At 38.2% G+C, this 26379-nt stretch overlaps 1 protein-coding gene across 1 annotated transcript; it reads right to left on the bottom strand.

Annotated features, from left to right (window-relative positions):
- Positions 1-351: 351 nt before the first annotated feature.
- spag1a (sperm associated antigen 1a) lies at positions 352-25035 on the bottom strand. Its single transcript, XM_077196548.1, has 8 exons — positions 24521-25035; positions 23011-23110; positions 22327-22479; positions 21863-22017; positions 16507-16648; positions 15012-15138; positions 14670-14796; positions 352-1101 (listed from the first exon to the last, which is right to left on the bottom strand). The coding sequence occupies exons 1-8, from the start codon at positions 24876-24878 to the stop codon at positions 1097-1099; spliced, it is 1167 nt and encodes a 388-aa protein (XP_077052663.1). The 5' UTR covers positions 24879-25035; the 3' UTR covers positions 352-1096.
- Between the last annotated feature and the right edge of the window lie 1344 nt (positions 25036-26379).

Raw genomic sequence — 26379 nt, 5'->3', positions numbered from 1 at the left:
AATGTATTTCTATTTTCTTTTTTTAATTGCTGTTTTTCAAACTTATCAAAGAGTCCAGCAAATTTATTTGTATTTATTATACAAACCGTTATTTAAAATTGTAATAATATTTCACATTATTACAAGTTTTACAGTATTTTTATACTTTTAATAAATGTTTTTGAAAGAAGTCTAACAAAAATTTGCAGACCCCAAACTTTGAATGGTAGAGTATAATCAAATTATTTGGATGTATTATCCAAAACCGGGGATGCTTTTTTGCTTAATATTTGCAGTGCTTTTGCAATTATGAAACAATTGTTTTATAATTACAAGACATAATCATTTCTAATGGCAAACATTTCTCACCTAGAAGTTTATAAAGCCATTTATTTAGCTGATGCAAATTTGTTTAACTGAAACATTTCTTTTGCTGACATCCCAAAGAAAAAAATACATCTTATGTAATTGTTGTACATTCATACCTTGTGAGATCTAGTTTTATTTATGCATATTGAGACAATAGTTGGGCTGAAGGCTGGAAGATGTCAAAAAAAAACATTACACTACATGAGCTACATGTATTCTTAAATTACACATTACAATGGAATAGCTATTAAAAATATATTAAATCCTGAGAAATGAGACATTTTAAATGTAGCAAATTAAACATTCCTATACAATTTCATCTGTGAGTGTTAAATCACTCCATATGTGAGCCACAGCTTCTTATAAAAGGCACATTCTCTTATACACACGACAACCATCACATTACAACCCCATAATCCCGTTTGTTACACGCTTCCCAGCCGTGCCATGCTCACACGTGCCTATTGAAGCCAGAGTTAGAGATTATGAACTGTTTGCATGCGCTGCATGTCAGCATTGCATCAGACACAATATTCCTAGAAGAACGTGAGATGAGTGGTTTGTTGGAAGGGAAACTTTAGTTGCGGCGCATGACAGTCTACACAAAGATGAATGGAGCCTCTTGGCGGGACTGGGATCTCAGAGCTGGGACTCTCAGGCTCGTTGGATCCGCTGTGTCTGGCTTTAATGAAGGAGGCTCTGTTCTTCCTGTAGCTCTCTGTTCACTTCATTATTTATTGTCTTGATATCAGCCTACAGAGAGGAAACAATCATAGTCAGCATCATGCATGTCATATTAAAGACAACTATTGCCATTAAAGTCACCATGATATCCGTGCACATCAATTTCATGTGCCTTCATAATCTTATAACTTCCCCTCCCTCTGACCCCAATGACATCTCTTCTCTTCTCTGATGACATGTTTAATGACGCAAGGGCAGGATATCCTGTCACTCACATGACATCACAGCATTCCAGTGGTACAGGGATGAAGTCAAAACCTGGAAGACTAATTCGCCGCTGGTTCCCTCAAGAAATTTTTTTTTTTAGAGAGTTTTTCAATTTATGAGTGCAATGAGGTCTGTAGTAAACATTACCCCAGACAGCAACATAGTGTCGCCCAGATCCGGCCCACATCTGGAACGCGTTCCACATGTCACTATGCTGCTGTCTGGGACGATACTTAAATGTTTTACTCTACATTGTAACTACAGTCACTCACTCTCCAAACATTCTTATCCAGTTACATAGAAACATATGTTTTTTTAAATACTTATTTTTTTTTCTTTTTCAAAAAAAAAATTCGTTTTTTATATTATATGTGTGTGTGTTGTGAGAGATTTACATTACATTGTAGAGCAAAACGTTCAAGTATCATCAATTATTTTTGTGTTAAAGGGTTAGTTCACCCAAAAATGAAAATTAAGTCATTAATTACTCACCCCCATGCTGTACCAACCCCGTAAGACCTTCGTTCATCTTCGGAACACAAATGAAGATATTTTTGATTAAATCTGAGAGGTGGATCACTGCTACATAGGCTGTCTGAGGGAATGAAACTTGACGGCCCAGAAAGTCATTAAAGAACATGTTTAAATATTCCATGTGCCTACAGTGGCTCAACTATAAGTTTATCAAGCGACGAGACTACTTTTTTTCGACGAGACGAGAGTTCAAGAGATTTCCACGACGCATGCGCGAGAACTGAACAAGAAGTATTAGAAGAAGAACGTCCTCTTCTCAGTTCTCGCACATGCGTCGTGGAAATCTCTTGAACTCTCGTCTCACGCCCACAAGGAAGAAAAGGAATAGTCGAATAAAGTCGTTATTTATGGGGGGTTTTTTCGGAAAAAAAGTAGTCTCGTCGCTTGATAAACTTATAGTTGAGCCACTGTAGGCACATGGAATATTTAAACATGTTCTTTAATGACTTTCTGGGCCGTCAAGTTTCATTCCCTCAGACAGCCTATGTAGCAGTGATCCACCTCTCAGATTTAATCAAAAATATCTTCATTTGTGTTCCGAAGATGAACGAAGGTCTTACGGGGTTGGTACAGCATGGGGGTGAGTAATTATGACTTAATTTTCATTTTTGGGTGAACTAACCCTTTAACCACAGACCTTATTTTACTCATAAATTGAAAACCCCCATGTAATCTTGAGGGAACCATTGATGAATTAGCTTTCCGGGTTTTGATGTCATCCCTGCAACGACTCAATGATTCAATCAATTTGCCCTACACTTTTCCTTGTTTGGAAGCCGATTCACTTTTATAGGCTACGTCACAATAGGAAAAAGACTTCTGAAATCCCAACTTCCATTTCATGCTGACTTTAAATGCTCAATTTGATTTGGTGCGAATGATGAAGCTCGAAAGACAAAAATAAACGTAATACACAATAGAGTGAAAGTTTTTCCTAATCATTTAGAATAAAGGCGCATTCACATCCAGAACGATATTTGCATCCACATCAACACATGATAACTGTTTATTATAAGCGAGTGCTACAGTTTTGTCGTCTGTCATTTTAAATGCGCGACCTTTAAAGTTTTGTGGTTTCTTATTTTGTATTGTGTAAAGCACTATATAAATAAAAGTGACTTTATAAACTGTTCAGGCTTTTTTTGTCTATTTTCTCATTATGAATATGATACTTTTCAAGTCAAATAAACAATTGTTTAATAAATAATTTAGTTTTGTCATGTACAAAAAATGTTTTTTTCCAAATTGTTAGAGACCAACTATCCACAAAAAAATGGGTAGACAATTTTCTTTTTAAATACACACTACCACCATGATGATATGCGGATGGTTGTCAATTTCAAAAAGCTGCTCCATTGGAGGAATCATTCATATCTGTTGCATAAACATGTGGGACAAGTTACAGGCCAAAGTGTAGTACCCAGGCCAGGTCTGGGATTTGTTCAGTTATGAGCAATTTAGTAACAATGACCCTTGCCTCAGTAAATAACACTAATCAGCTAAACCTAAGGTTAAAGTTCACTGAGGTAAGATGGCTGACTATAGTTGCTGTAAGGTAAAAACAGTTTAGGAGTTTTTATGACATGGTAGATTGGTCAGTTGCAGCATTCTGCAATTAAGTATTTTAATAAAAAAAATTGTATTTTTTATAAACCCTTTCACACGTAAGTTTAAAATATTCTAACTGCCGCAGCCCCCCCCCCCCCCGCCCCCGCAGCGTGAATTTTTCAAGGCGACCGTTATTTTGAACCTGTCACTTTAATTTTTCCATTGTGACGCGTCATTGTTTGTCACGTGACACAGCGCAACCACAACACAGCGCTGAATGAACGATGATCTGCTTCTATGTCATTTTCCTTTTTTATTAAAAATATTCAGAAAATGTATTAGCTATAGTACAAAACACTGCTATTCCGATTGTCAAATATGTGCAAGTGGATGTGTTTTGTTTTTTAAACACCTTTATAATGATCGCGTTTGTTGAGCTGTATGCGTGATGGGCGGCGCCATGTTAGTTTGTGCCACAGTTCAGAGAATCGGATCTGTTGGATTTACAACACGTCAATTCTTCCACATCTCAAGAAATACATGAAAGTAAGTGGCCGGTGAACTTGGAGAAGAATAGGGTAAAATGTAAAGCTACTTGCACAATGTGTATCTGATATGAATAAAACGTGTCGTCCTTTTATAATGGAAAGGATTATTATTATTAATCACATCGGTGTGATCGTACGTGCGAAAGGGTTAATACAAGCCGTTCTGGTTCCAGTCTATGCATTAACGTTAGTTGTGGCGATTTTTCTGTGACTCTTTCTACAGTTACTCTGTGTTGGCGAATCAGTAACGTTAACTGATTCGTTCAAAAGTACTGATTTATTCAATAGCGCCACTGCTGTTAATTGTTTTGTTGGTGAAATAAGAATAGACACAGTAAAAGGACTGTGTCTGTGTCTAACTTGTAAGTTACTCAGTATTAACTTGCTGTTGTGATATTGATATAAATATAAACATGTAGGCCAAAATAGTAATAACCGTTGCACCGTGCCACTAACCAGACTAGATGCTGCATCAAGGATTCTTTTTTTGGAATCGTTTCTATTTCTGTGAGGTTGTGGCTTACAACTCAATGATGATCTCAGGTAAGCCAAAATTTTTTGTTGTACAAGCCAAAATTGTTTAATTGTAGTTCGAATGTCATAATTGCTTCAGTTTACATTTAAACCGCCATAATAAAAGCGACAATGGTTTACCTCAGATCTCGAAAATAAATTAAAAGGCAACAAGAACGTTCAAACTTTAACTCTTTATGAACAAAGGTTATTCCATGAAAAAGATTGTATCAATCACTGAGTATGTATGTTGAATTATGTAAAAATAGTTTAATTTTCATTGATTTGATTACTTTTGTCTTTGCAAGTGCGAGACAGGGCTTGCAGAGAGATCCCGCCCACACGCTCTTCTGATGATACGGGCCGGGGTGCTTTTCAATACTCAACAACTGGGGTGCTTCTCATTTCTTATTTTTGCATCCTCGTTACTTTTTCTCGCTTCCTTCCCTCGCGTCTCAGCTCCTCCCCCTGTAGGACGCGAGGGAAGGCTGCAAGGAAAGAAAATGAGGATGGAGGAATGGAATGAAAGCTTTTTTATATATTGGAATATTGATCACTCAAGCGTCACTCCACAGCGTCATCGGCAGCACTCAAAGGATCTGCCCTTATGTTGTTAAAGATTGTTTATTTAAGAAATTCATCATAATAATAATAATGCAAGATACCCTGTTGAAATATGTGAGATGTGTGGTTTATATAAACTGCAAAGGTAAAATATAAATTAAAATGATTGTGACCGATGTGAAGAGGGAGGAGAATTTGTGCGTCACAAATCGAGGGCACACAAGGTTTCTCGCTCTCTCCCTCTCTGCCGTGCTCACGCGCTACACGGTTTGGAGCACATACAGTAGGTTATGTTCTGCTTCGCATGCGCGGCTCTAGATTCCAGGAGATTTGAACTAATTTACGGGCATCAGGGAGCCGCTGTCAATATGCGGGATTTTTATAGGTTATTTTTTTTTAAATAATTCAGCGCAACTCCACAAAGGAGGACAAATGAGTGTCCGGCTTGAGGCTGTGCCGGACGCCGGACAGGGGGCTTGAAATCCGGACTGTCCGGGCAAAATCCGGACGTATGGCCACCCTAGTGTTTCTCAAACGGAAAGCTGCATCCTACGAAGGTGATATCAATATAAAGTATCATTGGAAGGCAGCCTTCAGCTGAATCCGAAATCGTCCCCTAAACCCTCATTCACTATTCCCTACGGCAGTCCCCTAATACGGTTTACTTGGAGTGAATGAAAACAAGTGCGCGAATTCGGGACAGCCGTTGAGCATGCATCGTTGTACCCTCGTTATCGCGGTGCAATGTGGGATTAAATAAGTGGACTCAATAACGTCCACTGGTTTCGGACACAACTCCACTACAAATGAGTGTCCACTCAAATAACTCCCTATTTGAGGGTATAGGGGGCGATTTCAGATTCAGCCTTAGTTTCGCGTCCTTCATTTGGCCTGTTTTGAATCGGATGTATCCTTGCTGCCTTAAATCACCCACAATCCTTTGCACACATTCCAATTCACAAAAATAATATGACCGTGTGGTGAAGATGAGTCCCACATTGCGATAACTTCTTGTAGCTAACGTGAGCTGTTTTAGCTTTATGTGGTAGCTTTATGTAGCATGCTAAATCCCACTGACACAATATTCCTACAAGAACGTGAGATGAGTGTTTGTTGGAAGGGACACTTTAGTTGCGGCGCATGACAGTCTACACAAAGATGAAGTGAGCCTCTTGGCGGGACTTCTATGTAGCCCTACAGCTAAATACCGCTGCTATGTACAAGATAAGATAAAAGCAGTTTTTATAAACATTTTAAGCAGGTAGTCTAGCAGTATTCTGCCATCAAGTAATATAAATAAATATATTTAGACTACCTGCTTAAAAATGTTTTTACAAAGTGCTATTTGTATAGCGCTTTTCAGAGTACACACAGTACACAACTTTCATTTATTTTAGATTCATTGCACACCAACTGAAATATTTCAGGTCTTTTATTGTTTTAATACTAATGATTTTGGCATACAGCTCATGAAAACCCAAAATTCCTATCTCAAAAAATTAGCATATCATGAAAAGGGTCTCTAAACGAGCTATTAACCTAATCATCTGAATCAACTAATTTATTCTAAACACCTGCAAAAGATTCCTGAGGCTTTTAAAAACTCCCAGCCTGTTTCATTACTCAAAACCGCAATCATGGGTAAGACCGCCGACCTGACTGCTGTCCAGAAGGCCATCATTGACACCCTCAAGCAAGAGGGTAAGACACAGAAAGACATTTCTGAACAAATAGGCTGTTCCCAGAGTGCTGTATCAAGGCACCTCAGTGGGAAGTCTGTGGGAAGGAAAAAGTGTGGCAAAAAAAGCTGCACAACGAGAAGAGGTGACTGGACCCTGAGGAAGATTGTGGAGAAGGACCGATTCCAGACCTTGGGGGACCTGCGGAAGCAGTGGACTGAGTCTGGAGTAGAAACATCCAGAGCCACCGTGCACAGGCGTGTGCAGGAAATGGGCTACAGGTGCCGCATTCCCCAGGTCAAGCCACTTTTGAACCAGAAACAGCGGCAGAAGCGCCTGACCTGGGCTACAGAGAAGCAGCACTGGACTGTTGCTCAGTGGTCCAAAGTACTTTTTTCGGATGAAAGCAAATTTTGCACGTCATTCTGAAATCAAGGTGCCAGAGTCTGGAGGAAGACTGGGGAGAAGGAAATGCCAAAATGTCTGAAGTCCAGTGTCAAGTACCCACAGTCAGTGATGGTCTGGGGTGTCATGTCAGCTGCTGGTGTTGGTCCACTGTGTTTTATCAAGGGCAGGGTCAATGCAGCTAGCTATCAGGAGATTTTGGAGCCCTTCATGCTTCCATCTGCTGAAAAGCTTTATGGAGATGAAGATTTCATTTTTCAGCACGACCCGGCACCTGCTCACAGTGCCAAAACCACTGGTAAATGGTTTACTGACCATGGTATTACTGTGCTCAATTGGCCTGCCAACTCTCCTGACCTGAACCCCATAGAGAATCTGTGGGATATTGTGAAGAGAAAGTTGAGAGACGCAAGACCCAACACTCTGGATGAGCTTAAGGCCGCTATCGAAGCATCCTGGGCCTCCATAACACCTCAGCAGTGCCACAGGCTGATTGCCTCCATGCCACGCCGCTTTGAAGCAGTCATTTCTGCAAAAGGATTCCTGACCAAGTATTGAGTGCATAACTGAACATAATTATTTGAAGGTTGACTTTTTTTTGTATTAAAAACACTTATTTTATTGGTCGGATGAAATATGCTAATTTTTTGAGATAGGAATTTTGGGTTTTCATGAGCTGTATGCCAAAATCATCAGTATTAAATCAATAAAAGACCTGAAATATTTCAGTTGGTGTGCAATGAATCTAAAATATATGAAAGTTACATTTTTATCATTACATTATGGAAAATAATGAACTTTTATCACAATATGCTAATTTTTTGAGAAGGACCTGTATTGTAATTGTGTTGTATAGCTAACTAAAAAAACTAAGAACGAGAAATGTATAAATTCTATAATCTATAGATTCGGTTCTATACTATATGAAACATATAAGTTAAAAGACATGAATGGTCGTTATAACGTAGTTCAAATGTCTTATAATAAAGTGATTTTGTCTGATTTGTAACGAGGCACTATAGCGATTACCCATAAAATGTGCTTTGAACCAATCGGATTGCTTGGTTCCTAAGGTGGGACTCATCTCTTCACCCCAATGGAAAACGAGTCGATACTGAGCTTGTCTGGGTTTATTGTGAAATCTTAGACAAAAATAATGTTTTTGGACATGAAAGCATAGATGTTATCTTTTGTTTTGCTGTGAAATAATCACTAACACTAAATTGACAATAATGTAAGCCACTGGGCAACTGCCGACGGCTGTTATTCGCTGTATTGCATTAATAAAAAGCCAAGTAGTATGAAGATTTGTAATACAAAGTATTTTCCCAAAATTACATTTTAACAGTATTTTCGTGCTGTGACCGTGGGGGCGGAAACGTGTGACGTAGGCCACAGACTTGAGACTATTAGCATGGAATTTTCTCACTCAAACCACTGACTGCTGCTGCTTCTGATTGCTTTTAGAGGGAAAAGCTACCCATATCAGTTTTCTCAGTAATAATAGCATATTGGCAAAACAGAATTGGCAAATTATCCAGTATATACAGGGCTCCAGACTAACTTTTCCACTGGTTGCACTGGTGCTACCAACTTTCTCAGTTGGTAGCACCCGCATATGATTTGGTCGCACCTTTTTTTCTTTTTTTTTTGCTACATGCCATGGGATTAATCAATGCATGCTGATGAATAATGGTTTTAATGGACCAAGGCTAGCAAAGGCTTTCTGGGTTGCAGCAGAAATACCTGTAATATATTAATTATCATTGCCAAATTTCAGGATTTTCATGGATTTTGGACAGTAATTTTAATCTGTAATTTTAAGCATTTTACATTTGAATTATATACAATCTATCTATTTACATTTGAATCATATTTTATCTATCTATCTATCTATCTATCTATCTATCTATCTATCTATCTATCTATCTATCTATCTATCTATCTATCTATCTATCTATTATCACCTTTCTATCTTTTAGGGGCGGCAGTGGCTCAGTGGTTTGTCTACAAACCAGAAGGTTGGTGGTTCAATACTCAGTTCCACCTGACCAAGTGTCGAGGTGTCCATGAGCAAGACACCTAACCACTGCTGCTCCCGACGAGCTGGATGGCGTCTTGCATGGCTGACACCGCCGTCGGTGTATGAATGAGTGAGTGAATGGGTGAATGTGAGGCTATGTAAAGCGCTTTGTTGGCCATAGGTCTGTGAAAGCGCTATATAAATGCAGTCCATTTACCATTTACCATTTTAAAAATCATTAAACATTCAAATATATGCATTACATTTTAAAAGATTAGAGTATTATAATAAACTGATACAGATTTTTCGTTATCAAAGTTTATAGTTGTAACAAAAAGCAGAAATCTCACACTCCTTACCTTCTGCATTTTATAATAATTCCCTTTTCCTCTGTCGAGCGATCATGAGAGTAATCGCTCGACAGAGGAAAATATAACCGCTGAAAAGACGTAGGATGAAGGGGCTCTGTGTCCAACCCTGTTCCAGAAATACCCCCAGCACTGCATATTTTAGGGTACAGACGATAACGTTGTCAACATGGTCAGCGTTTACACGGATCCGTAAAAACTATTAAAAATGCGGTGTTGTGTATGCCAGGCCAGTAGTTGGGAAAACTACGTGCCTATAGACTGAGCACATAATCCACATGCGCGTGACATCACCGTTTTCACAAATTCACGTTTTTGTAGTTTACACGGAGACAATAACGGTATCGTTTTCAAAACCATGCACTTTGGGGTTGTTTACATGACACTTTTTTCAACTGAAACCCTTAAATGTTGTGAGTTTTGACCGTTCATTTACACGAAAAGGCTGTTTTGGGGGCCTGAAAATGCAAACTTTTGAAAACGGGTTTTAAAGTGCAAGTTTTTGAAAACGATACCGTTATTGTCACCGTTTTAACTAAAAAAATGAAAACGCTAAAGAGTGACGTCACACACATGTGGATTACGTGTTCAGTCTACAGTGTATGTCTAAATGTGTTGGGTGTACTCCAGGACCAGTGTTGGGAACCAATGTCATAATGCACCGCAATAAGGAGTGCACAAGTGATGTACAAAGGAAAGATGGCTACCAAAGAATACCCATGCTCTGTGAGCGTCACGCAGAATGAGTTTCCGCATATTGCCTGAAGATACCATCTGCAGCACCTAAGGTGCACTCAGCAGGGAGGGAACTTAGCACCCGCCACCAGCCAATGGCTGGTACTTTTTCAAAGTGGCGGGTGACTTTGCCTTGTATACCAGCCGTGACACATAGGTGACACATAGGTGAGCTGAGGTACAGATAAAAGGAAAATTTAAAAAATGTGGCGACATATACCCGGTGTTAAGAGGCCCGCCGCGGAGTCAGCAGTATATGAATGTACAAACTGTTGAGGGCGAAGTAAATAAAAAGTGAAGGTACTTTTCGAACAAGTGGCGCATTGATGACGAAGGGAAAACGAGGGAATGGTTAGCCTACCTTCCCGTCGAACAGTCCATGTACTGTACTTACTGTCGAACCTATGTGTCGTCCGAAAATGCAAACAATTTGTTCGTTAGAGGAACAACTAATCTTAAAATAGAGTCAATAATGAATATGACCAATTCTATTCAGAAACGTCCATGCGATCGGCAAAAAGGGCAGACCTTTTTGGGACTACGTTTGGATGTGCAAGTAAATTACTAACTTGAAGTTGTGTTTTGTGATGGCTAGATAGCTATCGTTTTTTTAGTTTAGCGATAGTTTTACCAGCCGCGAGGATCAAGGGTGTCACGATTTCGATTTTAAATCGAAATCGATCGAAATTAATTCACAATCTCAAAAATCGAAATAAAAAATGGAATCGTCGATGCTGCCACGCCCCCATGTCGCGCCCCTGATGGAAAGTTCGGATCGTTTTAGTGACTCTATTGATCAATATAGTTCATCAAAATTATCTAATCTTTTTTCTAGTCATTTCAGGGGCTTTAAATGTTATACCTTTAACAGGCAAATTCCCCGAACACATCCACCTACGCACTCTTTATAATGCAAATCATTATAATGCAGTCAAAAATAATTTACAGGGAACATTAATAATTACTTGACCTTCCGAGTCTTTTGTTCATTTGTCGCGTGACAGAGGCAATGAACGGATCGTTCATGAACGACTCATCACGGCGCGGGGAAAAATACACACGTGTTGAAAGGCTGTGATTCCTCTGACTTAGATTCTATACCCGAGCCCGAACTTGGCCCGACCCGGGCCGATATTTCCCGCCACTATCCTCGGGCCGGGCTCTTGATCTATAGACGTGCACTCCCAACGCAATAGAGTGGGGCGCGGGACTAGATTTGATGGCCGAGTGCGAGCGTGGGCGGTAATGCACTCACTCTGTGTGTGCGGGAGAATAAAACGATTCGCAGACTCCCGCAAACTAGATATATCTATGAATAAAACATAAAAACTAATAAATTTGTATTCATCTGTTGCAGAAAAGCAACAAGAACAACTAAAACAAAATAGAAACGATTTACAGGCCAGAGTTTCTATTTATAACATGTTTGCAGCGTTGAGCGATTTAGCCAATCACAGACATACGTGTTGATTTCTTGAACGCAATGACCAATCAGAAGCATTTAAGATAGACTCTCCTCACCGCTCAAAATGGACTTTTTGTTCAGTGCTGAATTCTGTAAGCTGGCAAATCCTCTAATTATAACAAAAAAAGTGTAGGCTATATATTATGAAAGATTCATTGTGCAGTCAGCTTCACTGATAATAACAGAGATGTGTGAGATTGCGATTAACTGATGTCAGCTTTTTAGGAGCAACAGCAACCTGTGCTTAAAAAAAAAAAAAAGTAAAAATCGAGGATCGAATCGAACCGTGACCTTAGAATCGAAAATGTAATCGAATCGAGGATTTGGAGAATCGTGACACCCCTAGCGAGGATAGGAGCCGATACCGTGCGTGCTGTGGAGCTCGATTACGTGTCAGTTAAACTTTTCATCTCCAATCCTATCTGTATTTGTGAGAAGTGGTGCTGTCCTGAGTTGAAAGATAGCCTAATTATCGGCTTTATAATCGAGTTAAACCTCTGGGGTCGACAAACGCGCTGGCGCGTTTTGCTGGATTTTTTTCAAATAGCAGCAAAATACATTTAAATACTCCATTATTTATGGTCATACAGACTTAACTAATATTAAAAAATAAACTGTAAAATAACCATGCATAAAATTCTCTCATAAATACAAACATGTACATACATGTTGTTCACATATTATGGTAGCCCTGTTTGTGCTGAATAGTGCTTTTTTTTTTTTTTTAAAGGGCGTGCGCCCGTGAGCATCCACGGAGGAAAACATAAATTGGCTCCTGAGTGCAGCATAACTCATATTGTTAAATGGATAAAACTAATTACATATTTGTAATGGACGTCAATGTTATCAAAGTCACAGTTCTCATTCATAAATTTGAATTCCAGAAAAAGTGGCTGGTAAAAAATACAAGTGGCTGGTAAAATTGGGCATCCACCAGCCACTGTGGCTGGTGGGCAAAAAAGTTAATTTCCCACCCTGGCACTCAGTCTCTGAATTCTCTCACTGGTTTTCATTTGCTCAGTGGACTATATTAGTGGAGCAATGTCGTGAATAGTGAGTATTGAATTAGGTTATATAGTGCTGCAGAAATGACATTTTTGTAGGCCCGTAAATGAGTTGCATTTTAGCACTTCCAGTTCCATCGTCCTGAAGTCAATTGGTTTTCTAAATGGGTTTTTGGATAAATGCTTGAAATAAAGTCTGTATCTAACACAAGTTTAAGATGTATCCATGTTTTCTTGTACAACATAAATTATATCAGTAATACTGACTGCCTTGTGCTTTTTTTAAAGATTTCTCTTTAAAAGTCAGTTTCTAACAAGTGTCTAAATGGGACTACAGAACAGAAAAAAATCACCACCTTACTAGTCCACTTTCACTGTCCCATTGTGTTTATATTCATGCCATTGCAAACTATTCTAACTCAAACTTTCAGGGAAAATGTTTTTAAATAAAGAATGCAAGAGTTAATGGTGGCGTGATTGTCATGTGACCGTGGTGTAGTTTGTTTATAGAGTGGTGCAGGTATGATGCCACTTTTTAGGCCAACCGGCAGTTAACATCACACTGGCTCCCTCGACAAAAACCCAATAGGATTTTTCGATAGGCTTTTTGCAAGAAACATTTTCCAAGAAAGTTTGAGTTCAGTTTATTCAGAGTAGTTTATAAGAGCACAATTATAATCATAACGAGGCTGTAAAAGCGGACCGAGTTTACCTGTCCATCGTGATGATTTATAATGTTCCCTACAGCCTCTGTAGTTCCATTTAGCCACTTGTTAGCAACCGCCTTTTTCAAGAAACGTAACGGATTAAAAAAATTTCGAGTGGGTTAATACTGATGTATTTTATGTCGTAGAATCACCACAGACCTTATTTCAGCTATTTAACCAAAATCCCATTAAAAAAAAAAACATTGACTTCGGGACGATGGAACCGGAAGTGCTAAAATGCAAACTCGCTTCCGGGCTTTGGCCTACAAAGTGATGTCATACCTGCACCACTCTATAGACCTTATGCACCAGGGAAACGAGGGCGCAACCATCTTTAGAATATCGTCTCTGAACTTCCGTTTTTGCGGTCGCTCTGTATATTTCTATGGCATTGCTGTCCTGGAGTAATTAGCCTTTGAAGTGGATTTACTTAATTTAAAGTTAACGAAAGTTATCATGGGGATTGTAATGTTTAAAGCAGATGTCTTAACAAATGTCAGTAGACCGGGAAGATTTTAAAACAAACCGTTCATTCATAAATACGCAAGATCGCTGTGAAAATACAGACCGGAAGACAAAAGACAACGAGCGCAGCGCTGAAAAGGGGCGGGGCTACATAAGGTCTATAAGGTGTGTTCACTTCATATCGTAATTACCATAACAATTCTGAACTGTAAAAAGCGTTCACATTCATGTAGATGATGTAATTACAATGTGTAATCTCAATTTTCTGAGATCTAAGACTTTTACCTGACCACTGCAGCTTTAAGGTGTGTTCGATTTGAAGCGCCGCTGTGTAGACCGATCAGTGTATGACATCAAAGTACCGGGAAAGCGATTCGAAAGCATACAGAGCTTTATTTACGGTAATTATGAATAGCAATAGTCTGCATTTAGCTTTTTACTCCTAGCGATTGTATTTCGGCTACAAAATTCATAAAAGTTGTGTTCATTTGTGAAGATTATTATGATGAACAATACTTTTGTTGGTCACAGAGCTCATTTTCTTTAATAATCCAAAGTCCACTGTAAAAATCCTATTGGGTTGTGTCGAGGGAACAAGGGTGATGCGAACTTCCCGGTTGGCCTACAATAATACGTCATCACTGCAGCGCTCTATAATGATTTTGGATACAGCCAGACAAATTGCTTGTCACTGGAATAATATCACATTGCAATTTAGGAAACAATGTTGTACCAAGGAACTGATTTCCTACATACTAGTCTAAACTGTGTTAGATTCTCGACTTCCAGTTCATTGGCTAGTGAGAGTTTACCTTGGGCATTAGCCAGTAGACTTTCTCTTAGCAGGTTAGTCACCAGCTCCAGCTCCTGCTCGGCCTCCTGCACTTTTGGATCCAACTGCAGTACTTCCTGTAAATCAGTGCTGGCTGACAGGTAGTCCTGTGAGAAAACATACAGACAGACCATCTAAACTCTTACTGCACTTACTGCACTGAATTCTACAGTAGTACTACTAGTCAGTTTATTCTCTACTGCACACTTGATATGCACACAAAATAACAATTTACAATGTTTTAAATGGATTGATTTACCACTGTAAAATGCACAAAAATAAAAGAGAGATACTCTTTTCACCATTAAGACAAAATATAAACCTTCAAGCCTTTGTGTGCCAGTGCACGTCTGTAAAACGCTTTCTTATTGTTTGGCTCGATCTGAAGTGCCATATCACAGTCCTGTTTGGCTTCTGCGAAACAATCCAGCTTGAGATAGCACAGAGCTCTGGAAAACACAACAGACATTTCTCATTCAGCAATGCGGCCTGGCTCTGTCCTTGGGTGTTTTATGCTGGAGTCGTCAGAGCCGATTGCTGACTGAATAGCTTCGTCCGAGCAGCTCCAGTCTCAGCACTTTCTGGAAGGCTCGATCAAATGAGAGACAGGACAACATGTACAGCTATTCAGGATTCATTGCTAGTATTTAGTGTGAACTGCAAAGCACCAAACTGCGACTGTAAATACTAGAGGATGGCTTGCTTTTTACTGCGCAGTGTATACTAACCCACGTACAGTATGTCAGATAGTATGCATTATGCAACATTTCAAACATTCATATGCATACGGTTTTCACCAGTGCTATTTTAGTATAATTTATATATAATTATAATATTTTTTATATTTTAAGTACATTTTATTTATATACCGGTTTTTAAAGTTTTTATTACATTCAATTTGTTGTCATTTTATGTGCTTTTGTCATTTTTTTCAAGTTTTTTATAAATTTTTTATTTTAGATTTAAAGGCACCAAGAAATCACCATTTTTTTTATTACAAATTATTGATCCGTGCTCATCATTTAAAAAAAAAAATCATGTGCCCTCATAATATTTCATCAAAATAACTTCCTCTCCATCATCACGTGTTTACTGGCGCGAGGACGGGACAACCTGTCAATCACATGAGAATCATAGCAGTAGCAAACCACAATGATCCAATCAATTCAAGTCCCACCGTACATTTTTTCATGTTCGAGAAGCAGTGTCGGATATACGTCACAATAGGGAAGAAAACTTCGCAACTTCTGTTTCATGCGACTTTAATCATTTTAGTACTTCAACTTTTTACATTTTATTTCAGTTTGTTGTCAAGGCAATATTTCCCATTTTTTCCATAAGTTTTTCATCTAATATTTATGTTTATTTTAGCTTTAGTTCATTTAACGAAATCAAATTGAATTTTAATTAACAATAACAACACTGGTTGTCACATGATCCATGTTTAATTCAGTGTTTCGAAATTAAACTTTTATTTAGCAATTTTTTGATAATTCGTCATACTGGACCATTCTTGAACACACCGACTGAATATTTGTCAAGTGTAAGGTTGATTCATGCACATTGCATTGTGGGATACAGTATTCTGCATAGTGTGCTGTGCTATATACTTAACATTTTGGCAAGTAGTAAGTCATTTAGTTAATAATTTGGCTTTTCCATGCATTCCAAAATGTGCATACTGCACACAGTACAATATAGATACTGCTGAAATAGTAGGCCTATGTGTAATGTGGTGTGCTTTTCTGAACTCAGTTCACTAAAAACAGTTGTAAAGCATTTTATATAGCAGCCTTATTTCAGTTGGTCATGTTTACCTGTTGGTGTAGATGGCACATTCGTCAGATTTGATAGCCAGACACTCCTTGTATTTGTCCAAAGCACCTTGAAACTGACTGTTCTTCACTAGTTCATTTCCTTCTTGTTTCATCAATGTGAATCGAGCCTCTGCTTTTCTGGCTGTGGAAAAAGTAGATACAGTAGAATTAAACATCCAACTTCCATCCCAAGACAGAGAGCCGTCACCTTATTTTTTCTTCAGTAAATTATCATTATCCACTCTAAAAAGCCGGATGTAACAAAACCTGTTTACTTAAAAAAAATATATATATCCATGCATCCGTTGCATCCATTTTAAGCATATTCAAATTCTCATTATCATAATGCAACAACAAAAACATTTTTCATAATGTAAATAAACAAATTAAAGATCGAAGTTATTGTATTAAGGTAGTGTGAATTGTCATGGAAAAAATGTCACAATGCATAAAATCTTAAGGCTCATTCAAATAAGCTTAATTTTTCTTTATGAAAATTATTTTAGTAATATTTATATATTATTGCACTACAGTATTCATTGATAATTTGAATGAGCTTTTATCTGTATATTTTTGTTTTCATTTTAATATTAGTGTGTGCTCTTTTTTGTATTTAGCTTTATTATTATTATTATTATTATTATATTATTTTATTATTATAGCATTTTTATTTCAGTATTAGTTTTAGTAATTGTAAAACTTTAAAAAAAACCTTCAGTTTAAAACTTCAAATTTCAGTTTTTTCTATCAGTTTTCAGTTGTTTTTACATCTAATATTTGTATATTATTTTAGCTTTATTTCAATTATAGAAATCATTTTTTTATTGATTTAGTTTTAGTAATGATAACACTGGGAATTTTTCTTTTGGTTTTAGGTTCAAATGAGACCTGGACATGTTATCGTAAGAGTTAGGCTACACAAAAGAGATGCACTACACTACACAGGCTTATGTGGCAGAATGTTTGGCAAGTTTGCAATAGTTCTCATTTCTAGTAAAGGCAGCAAATGCTGTGGGAAAACTCCCATTATTATGTCATCATCTGGCTCATAGTACAACAGAGCAAAGGTCGCCCCATTGTTAATGTGATCAGGTGCTGATGTGTGCTGTCTGATCATGTGGGTTTTCCTTTCTCAGTTCAGAATGAAACCGGAGCTGTCTGGTTCCATTACGATGAAAGCTGACTATGTTACACCTTTGCATAATTGATTGGCATCTAGTGCAGTACATACATGCTGACAAATGCTGTTAGATGCTGCTTGTGACTGAAACTTAATTTAATTATTATAAACATGGAAACGGCAAAAATGTAAACGTCCCACACTAAGCGAAACCTAATAAGGCTTTCCAGCAGCTGTCTGTTATCATTGTTCAGTTTTATTTTTGTCAGCATCATACTGTATTATTTATCAGCACCGGCCTGCATTTGCAGTTCTTTGGTGTTCTGGCATGGATTTTTGTTTTGAAACGCATTGTTTAATCCATGCAACCAGCTTTCATAACCTCCGCATGAATATCCTAGCAGGTTGAGACTGGTTTATGCTGGTTAGCGTTGAACCACTCTGAGTTATTAAAACTGTGCTTGTTACATCCTGTACTTGTCAAATCAGTGCATCTCATTCAATAATAATTGCATGGATTATTCATATTTATATGCACAGGAGAACATCTCACGAAACATGTCCGTCTATGCAAATAAACTTATTGTAATGTTAATGAATTTGCATTTTTTAAACGAGCAACTGCATACCCAAGGATAGTAATTTGCATAAAACACTCCCAAATACCTCCATATAAAGGTTTTCCGCACAACCTTTCCTTTAGTCTTTTGCCACTCTCAGCAAACTCATGACGCTCTTAAAACTGAAAGCATGTTGTGCAGCAAATCCTCAAGCAATAGAGTGCAACAGTTAGGTTTGTGAAGTAAAAACTCAAATTGATTTTGAACGGTATCTTATAAACCTTTAAAGCCAGACCTAATGTGAGCTACGAGGTTGGTAATCCATGGTATTTGCTTCTGCTGAAGCCGTCAGCCTGCATTATTTCAGCTTTTAAATAGTCATGTTTAACAGTGGAATTTCTGGTGAAAACTACATTACCCATTCAAAAAATTACACCAATTACAGAGTCGAAAAAAGTAACATGCTCCTAAACATAGATATGTATAGATCCACATCGACCGCCATCTTGGAACAGTCAGCGTGTCGTCACTCACAGTAAGAATCAATGATGCCACAACATTGCGCAGCTTCTGGTTGTGAAGCCGCCAAAATTTATTGGATAACCTTTCACAAGTGAGAATGTGTTGGTTTGTGTTTTTATATATATTAATTCAATATTACAGGTTTTTAAACTAGGCTAGCTTTTTAATGTTGTGTTAGCTGACGCCTTAGCCTTGTTGGATGGAGTAAGTTCAGCAAAATCATCTGCTGAAGTCTACTGCAGATATAGTGATTGTCGGCGCCAGGACACACGAATTGGAACAGCATAATGAGGGATTTATGTTTATATATCTATGCTCAAAAATATCTCTTTAGCTCCGCCCACTCCCATTAAGGCATGTGAATGACACAATCGAGTCAATCTCCCTATGCTTTTAAAATACTGAAATGTTTGTTTGTGTGTATATATATATATATATATATATATATATATATATATATATATATATATATATACATTTATTTATTTATTTATATATATTTTAGTGAGGGAAAGACCTACAATCCCATGAAGCATTGCAAACAGCACAATCGAATTAAAAACAATGGAGAATTATAAAACTACTCATTTACACTCATAATATATATATATATATATATATATATATGCATATTTTGCAATAAACATGAAATATACTGTTTTTATACATATAATCAACATTTGTAAATGAGTAGTTTTAACTCCCTTTTCTGTTCTTGTTGTTCCTCTTATCTTCAGTTATTCTGCTTGTTAACCATGGTTGTCATCACTAATGCTCAATCATCACTTGTAGTGTGAATCTAATATATTTCCCTAACTGCAACATTGATTCAGTCTTACTTTTACTGTCTATAGATTGGGACCATATGAAACCTGAGCAGTGTTTGTTTAACACGGGGGATTTTACTGTGAAAACATGTAACCAGGAACATGTGTTTTTCTTAAAAAAATAATTTATTGAAATTCTTTTGGAAAATTTGGTATAATGCCCTTTTCACAAGATGTAAAATAAGTCTCTGATGTCCCCAGAGTGTGTATGTCAAGTTTTAGCTCAAAATACCGCACAGATATTTTTATATAGCATGTTACAATTGTCACTTTTTGAGGGTGAGGGTGCCCCTTTAAATGCAAATAAGCTGTTGCTCCCAGCACAGAGGGTGGAGTTACAACAGCTTGTGTCCTTATGGTGCGTTCAAGTCCTCCTGGGAAGTTCGTACGTACGAGGTGGGAAGTCGTGTTTACGACCATAGACAGTAAAAGAAATGGACACAGCGACCCCATTGATTTCAACGGAGAAGACTGAAGCCCGATTATTGCACTTCCTGCCTGATGGCTGAGCGACTGTGCAGGCTCAGACTGAGCTTGACGACAGTCTGAACGTTGTAAATCGTCTAGTAGCTGTGCCAAAACAAATCTGTATAACCTAATTCCTCAAAAACGTTGTTGAAATATTTTGTCCCGTTGTATTTATGAACTCTCTAACTATGGGCTTCTCCCTTGACTTTATGCCTTTATGACTTTATGTCCCCCCGATTGCTTCATAGACAGTAAAAGATTGCCTGTTAGCTTCTCCTCCTGTCTATACGGTAATGTCTCTATTGTGCGACAAAGTCGCGTGATTATGACGCAATCGTTAGCCTGTTTTTAACAAAAACGTCTTCTACGGGGCCATAACGTAAGATACAAATTAATGGAGCCTTTTATACATTGTCGTGTTTCTTTAGAAATAAATAATGGACAAATGAAGTCTTTGGACGCCTCAGATGTAAAGTTATTCGCTGTCAAAGTGACGCCAAAATAACTGGGAGTCAATGGTATGCTAACAGCAGGTGAAGTTCTGCTACAATGGCGGCTCCCGCGAGGCTTCAGTTTCCGGCTGATGGATTACCCCCTTGTTTACGACGTGAGGTCCGTTCAAGTCAGTTTCATCGGAGCCAGATGGCGGTGTACCTTCTTTTAATTAATTACACGAAAATACAGCAAGGTTTGTTAACTCTGTTTATAGAAAATGAAGAACAAAGAATGCGCATCAGGTGTGTTTTTCTTTTTATGTTTTTAATAAACTTATGAAGCCAATGTAAACTGTTAGCATTTTTTGTTGTAATTCATTAACGTGCTGCTTATAACAAGATTAATGATGATCATTATAAATAACAGTTTCTAGGACGAGTAAACATTGAAATCAATTCAAATTTACTGTAGTAAAACTACAGACGTTGCATCCATTGATTCCGCCATTTCTCACTGACACGCCCCCAACTCGTACAGATCGGGCTTAAAGAAAATCCCAAGCTCCCCACTGGTATTTATGACATTGTGGTGGTGTTCAAGTGCATTCAACTCGTAATTACGATCTATACGAGATGACTTGAACGCACCATTAGCAGCTTCGATTACCTCACACAGACACACACTGAAAATTTCAAAAATGTTTAGCCTTTTATGTTTAAACCGGAGTCGGACAAAGATGTAGAGACTCAAGAAGAAGTGACATCATGTAGACAACATTTCTGAATGGTTAGTTGATGAATTTAGGTAGCTTATGTGTAGTTACCTTCTAGTCATTGATTAGCATATTCTGTCATGATAATCTATAAATCGAGTTCCCGGGGACGGGGCTTAAGTAAATTTTAGGGTTAGTGATGTCAATAACCCGGGAGGAAGCTTGTGTAGTCCCTATACCAGCCATTTGTTGTAGTCCTTAAAAAGCAATTTCTTTAAAAGAAAAATATCTCCCTTTGCTTTGAACTTCAAGCGTTGCAACTTTGCAGATGTTCTTTATGCTCAAACAGCAACATTACACACCAACTAAAGTTAAAAAAGGGAAATCATAATCAACCACCCCTTTAACTACGAACACACACTAATAAATGTGATATTATTTAACACATACACAAGTTTTGTTGTGGTCTTGCTGGGATCATACCGGCCCCCAAAAGACAACATTTGCTGGTCCACCAGCACACCAGCATCCCAAGCTGGTCCCAGCATTCAAAACATACCTTATGCTGGTGACCAGCAAGGCTGGATCTTTCAGCAGGGTTGTGCCTTCTAAAGAGAAGCATCGCTATTGCTCATAATTGAGTACCAAACTGTTCTATCTGGCCACTTTTATCTTTTGGTGTTGGTTTTGATTCAGTTGCGATCTAACTCACCCTTCTCCTGTTCTGCTCTGTCTGCGCGGGCCTGCAGAACCTCTGCACTGGGTTCATCTTTACGGTGCTGCTGGGCAGAAAGCGGAACCTTTGGAATCTCTGGAAGCTTCTCTCGCCAGTCAGGACCGTCCTGATCTATCAGCATTTTAGTGATTCTGAGAACACATAACAAACACAATCAGACATAACTGGAATTTTTACCATTTAACCTAAAAAAAAAAGAGATTTGTTGACTTGAGGACAAAAAATTATAAAAAGATATAAATACTTATTTACAGACAATACATCTTGAATATTGAAGTTTTGGCCTATTTTTTTGTTTAACAATGAAAACAACACTGTAAGAAAAAAATATGTAGGAAAAAAAGATACTGCTAACCTTCTGCCTGGACATTATCTGTTCATTTTAAAGACATTTTAAATTCATGTTTCTCTGTGGGGAATATATCCCCTATGAATTATACCTGTGCACACTGTCGTGAGCCGCCTGCACGCTGATGTCTATCTGCAGTACTGTCTTGTAATCCACATACGCCATCCTGTAGCGCTCCAGAGATTCATACGCCATAGCTCTCCGGAGGAGGGGCTTCATGGAGAAGGGGTGGAGCTCGAGGGACCTATAAATAAACAGGATGAGACACAGAGGATCAAGGTCTTTCTCTGATCCTGTGTCCTACAATTAACTCTCTAATGCTACATTGGTAGCCATTCATAAAGCGGCATGTGTTTGAGTGTTTTGAAATATTACTGTTAAAATAAAATAAAAATTCAATTTCCTTTTATCAATTTGAAACGGTCCTGTGTCTTTCCTCTATGGTGTTTTGTAGGACAGTGGAACGTACAGTATGATTACAAGACTCAGTGACAAAATGAAAATAATTGTATTATTTCCCTGAATTCCCTCAAACGGAGCAGAACATGGTAACAGATTGCTGATGTTCTTTATGCTGGTTAACCAGTCTGCTGGTAAAGCTCCTTACAGTGCAACTAACTGCGTTGTGTGTTAATCTTACTGAGACAATCACATGCACTTGCAGTGTTACCTCACACATAAATCCAAGCTAAACGCAGCATCGTGGCTCTTATTATTTGGTGAAAGCCTGGTCATTGGCCATTGAACAGTGCGTGCAAAGAAATGTGAGGTTAACCTGGTGCAGTCCTGAATGCAGTCTGTGCTGTTTCCATCTTTGAGGTAGCATGCAGCTCTATTGGAGTACAGAACACAAAGATCCTCTGGGCTGTCAATACCTGCAAATACAAGCACAGCACTGAAAATACACCAAGAAAGCAGCTTTAGTTCTGCTGGATACACGTGGGAGGAAGGGTTCGTAGTGCAGGCAGCCATTCATTTTGGAAAACATTTTGTTTAGTCACCTAATATCATGTTACAAACCCAACTAGTCATATAAAAAACACTCTGGGGAAGCTGAGTTTAGAAAGACGGTATATCCCATCTTTCAAAAGGCCCATTACGTAACTTTAGTGGGCACACCCACAATGCAATGTGGCGGAAGTAGGCAGCAATCTTGTGAAACACTTTCATTTCTAACATAAAAATGCGGCTCTTGTCCCTAAAATGCAGTGGCTCGATCGATGAACCCTAGTTCAAAACCTTTTCCATGGGAAATTTAAACAGCTGAACCTCTCTATGAACCGGTTTTGGAAACCTATCCCTGTATTACTCAGCGCTGCTGAACAGGATCTTTGCAATGTTTGCGCACTTGATGCTTTCATAGTCTGTACTACAAAATGACTCATTAAAATGTGCTGGTTGATTTGAAAAAATCACGCTATGTACTGTCGCCTTGCCAAAAGTGGCATTTTGGTAACACCAACAACTGTTAAATAAAATATTCTGATATTTCCCAATAAATACTTAAGTAGCATGGCAGATTCATTAAAACATGTTGGTTAATTTTGAAAAACACAGTATACTTTAAGTCAGTATATCATAAAAACAATGGTCACCTTGCCAAAACAATCACCTTACCAAAATATGTCATCTTGGTTACATCAAAATGTTAAATATAGTATTTTAACGTAAATCATATCATTTCAAGGTACATAAGCACAAACTATTTTTACCCCACCAGAATCTTTGAGATATGCTAATTAATTAGAAAAATCCAGCACTTTTAAGTCAGTATACTATAAAAAAGTATGAAAATACTGTACATACTATAAAATGTCACCTTGGCAAATTTTTGTAATCTTGTTAAAATGTAAAAAAGTAAGAAAGTTATACTTATAGTTATACTTTATACTATATATATATATATATATATATAATTTTTAGATAAATACTTTTACCCCACCAGAATGTTTGGAATATATTGGTTAATTAGAAATATCCAGTACTTTAAGTTATACTATACTATAAATGACAGTTTATTAACACCAAAACCTGTTAAATATATTGTTTTAACAAGCATAAGGTGTATGATTTCAAGATAATTAAACACAAAATGCTTTAATCTTTTAAAACCCAGTACTTTTAAGTCTGTATACTAGAAAATCACCTTGCCAAAACAATCACCTTACCAAAACATATATATATATATAATCTTGGTAACATCAAAGACTGTTATATCTTCTGTCTAAACACGTATGTCATGCATGATTTTAATAAAATACTAAAACAGAATATTTGTACTCTACCAGCTTCTATACATCCGTCGATGGCCTGTGTGTATTTCTCCAGCGCGTCCCCAAACTGTCCATTTTTGAACAACATATTGCCCTCATTTTTTAGCCTGGCCAGTGGAGGAGGAAGGGCCCCACACGGGGCGTCCAGATTACAGCTCTCCCCACCACTGAACGCAGTACTAGAGCCCTGAGGCTCATCCTGGCTCTTGTCGGCTGGAAGGGTGCCATTCACTGCCGTGTTCTTCCCCTGGACTTCCTTTGAGTTGGCTGTGTTGTTTCCATGGCTCCTCCTGCGCCCCGGGGTCCCAGGTTGAGAGTGCGGGCCCCCTCCCTCTCCGTGACCGGGGGCCTTCTTCTGTGAATTCCCCATGGCTGCCCTCAGTCCCTACCAGAGTAAAGCGAGCTCTCGTCCTCACGCAAACTCTCATACACACTCTCCCTCTCTTCCTGTTCCCTGCGCAAACTGTACAGGCTAAGCCAGAAGTAGGAAGACACACCTCCTGCCGGGTGCACTGAGCTGTGACATCACCGAGGGGGAGGGGCTGTGCCGCTGCTGCAGAGTGGGGGTGGTTTCCTGTGAAACAGCAGCCAGGGGAGTTCAAAAGGCCCTGCTGGATTTCACTGTGCAGAAAATCAGCTGCAGAGCCCTTGAGCCGACACCGCTTAGGATCTCTGTGCTCTCCGAGACTTGTGTTTATTTAATGGCTCCTGAATGTTCTTACGATGCCATTTCCGTGCTTTATACTGTCATCCAAAAGCTAATTAAAGCTCTTCGAGGAATAGTTCACCTTAAAATGACGGTAGCCATTGACTTCCATAGTAGGAAAAAAAAATACTATGGAAGTCAATGGTTATTATCAACTGTCTGGTTACCTTCTTTTTGTTTTCAACAGAAGAAAGAAATTCACACAGGGTCGGAACAACTTGAGCACCAGAAAGTATTGACAAACATTTTTGGGTGAACTGTCACTTTCATTTGAATACTTTTGATCCAAGATAGAGACCAATTTCACAACCGCATAGGAGAGAGAGAAATGTGAGTACAATCACATAAATATCTATAAACAGAGGTGTAAAGTCCAGGGGTCAGAAAGTAAAAGTCCTGCCGTATGTTTATTCCACCCATGAGCTCAGACAGCTGATTTCACTAGTTAGTTGGAAATCAGGCTGAAGTTAGGCTGAAAAACTGTGCTAATTAGCAAATCCAGGTGATTGGAAGAAAATACTGAGGGCTTTTACTTTCTGAACCTGGGGCCTATACCATGAAGCCGGTTTAGGTGGCTAGCCAGCTATGTTTCAGTTTAGTTTGCGTCAACCCTGGGTTTTAGGGACCATGAAAGTGGTTTGGCTTTTAGCAGTGTTCATCGCCATAGTAACTTACGCTCCACAGCTAACCTGGTCCGGGGCAGGTTATGTTCTAGGTATGAGGTTGCAAACTGAACTTGGACCAATTAGCTGTGAGCAAAGTGACACATGTCTGATGCCATAAAGTCACTCCACCTGTTTCTACTCCAAATTAAAGGTCACTACATAGCAAATGATTTTTAAAGACAAAAACCTCTGGTTTTTAGTGATGCTTATTTAGAATAATAAATTTGTATGATTTAGATATTATTTATGTAATTATTATACCCTTTATCAATCACACAGGTACAATTTTAGTTCATCAATTATTATTACGCAGTTTAAATGAATAAATATATGAAGGTAATATAAATACGCTTTAGCATCAATAGATGAAGCTATAAAATGACTACATGTTAGCTTAAATGTTCAATTCTCTCTATACCTTTATCAGCTGTATAAAATAACTTCACAACTTTTACTTGCACTGATATACAGTAGCGAGACCTTTTCTTTTAGTTGTCCTC

This window comes from Siphateles boraxobius, unplaced genomic scaffold (genome assembly GCF_051911475.1).
Source record: "Siphateles boraxobius isolate OS27281-9 unplaced genomic scaffold, OSU_SipBor_1 35, whole genome shotgun sequence".
Classification (NCBI taxonomy): Eukaryota; Metazoa; Chordata; class Actinopteri; order Cypriniformes; family Leuciscidae; genus Siphateles; species Siphateles boraxobius.
This window is presented reverse-complemented; position numbering and strand designations above follow the sequence as displayed.

What these genes read in the sequence shown, in the direction of transcription:
- spag1a (XM_077196548.1), bottom strand. Translation starts at nt 24,878, where the DNA reads ATGGGGAATTCACAGAAGAAGGCCCCCGGTCACGGAGAGGGAGGGGGC. An exon ending in TGCATTCAGGACTGCACCAG is followed by an intron (nt 22,480 to 23,010) that starts GTTAACCTCACA and finishes GTTTATTTATAG; the next exon opens with GTCCCTCGAGCTCCACCCCT. An exon ending in CAGAGCAGAACAGGAGAAGG is followed by an intron (nt 16,649 to 21,862) that starts GTGAGTTAGATC and finishes CTTTTTCCACAG; the next exon opens with CCAGAAAAGCAGAGGCTCGA.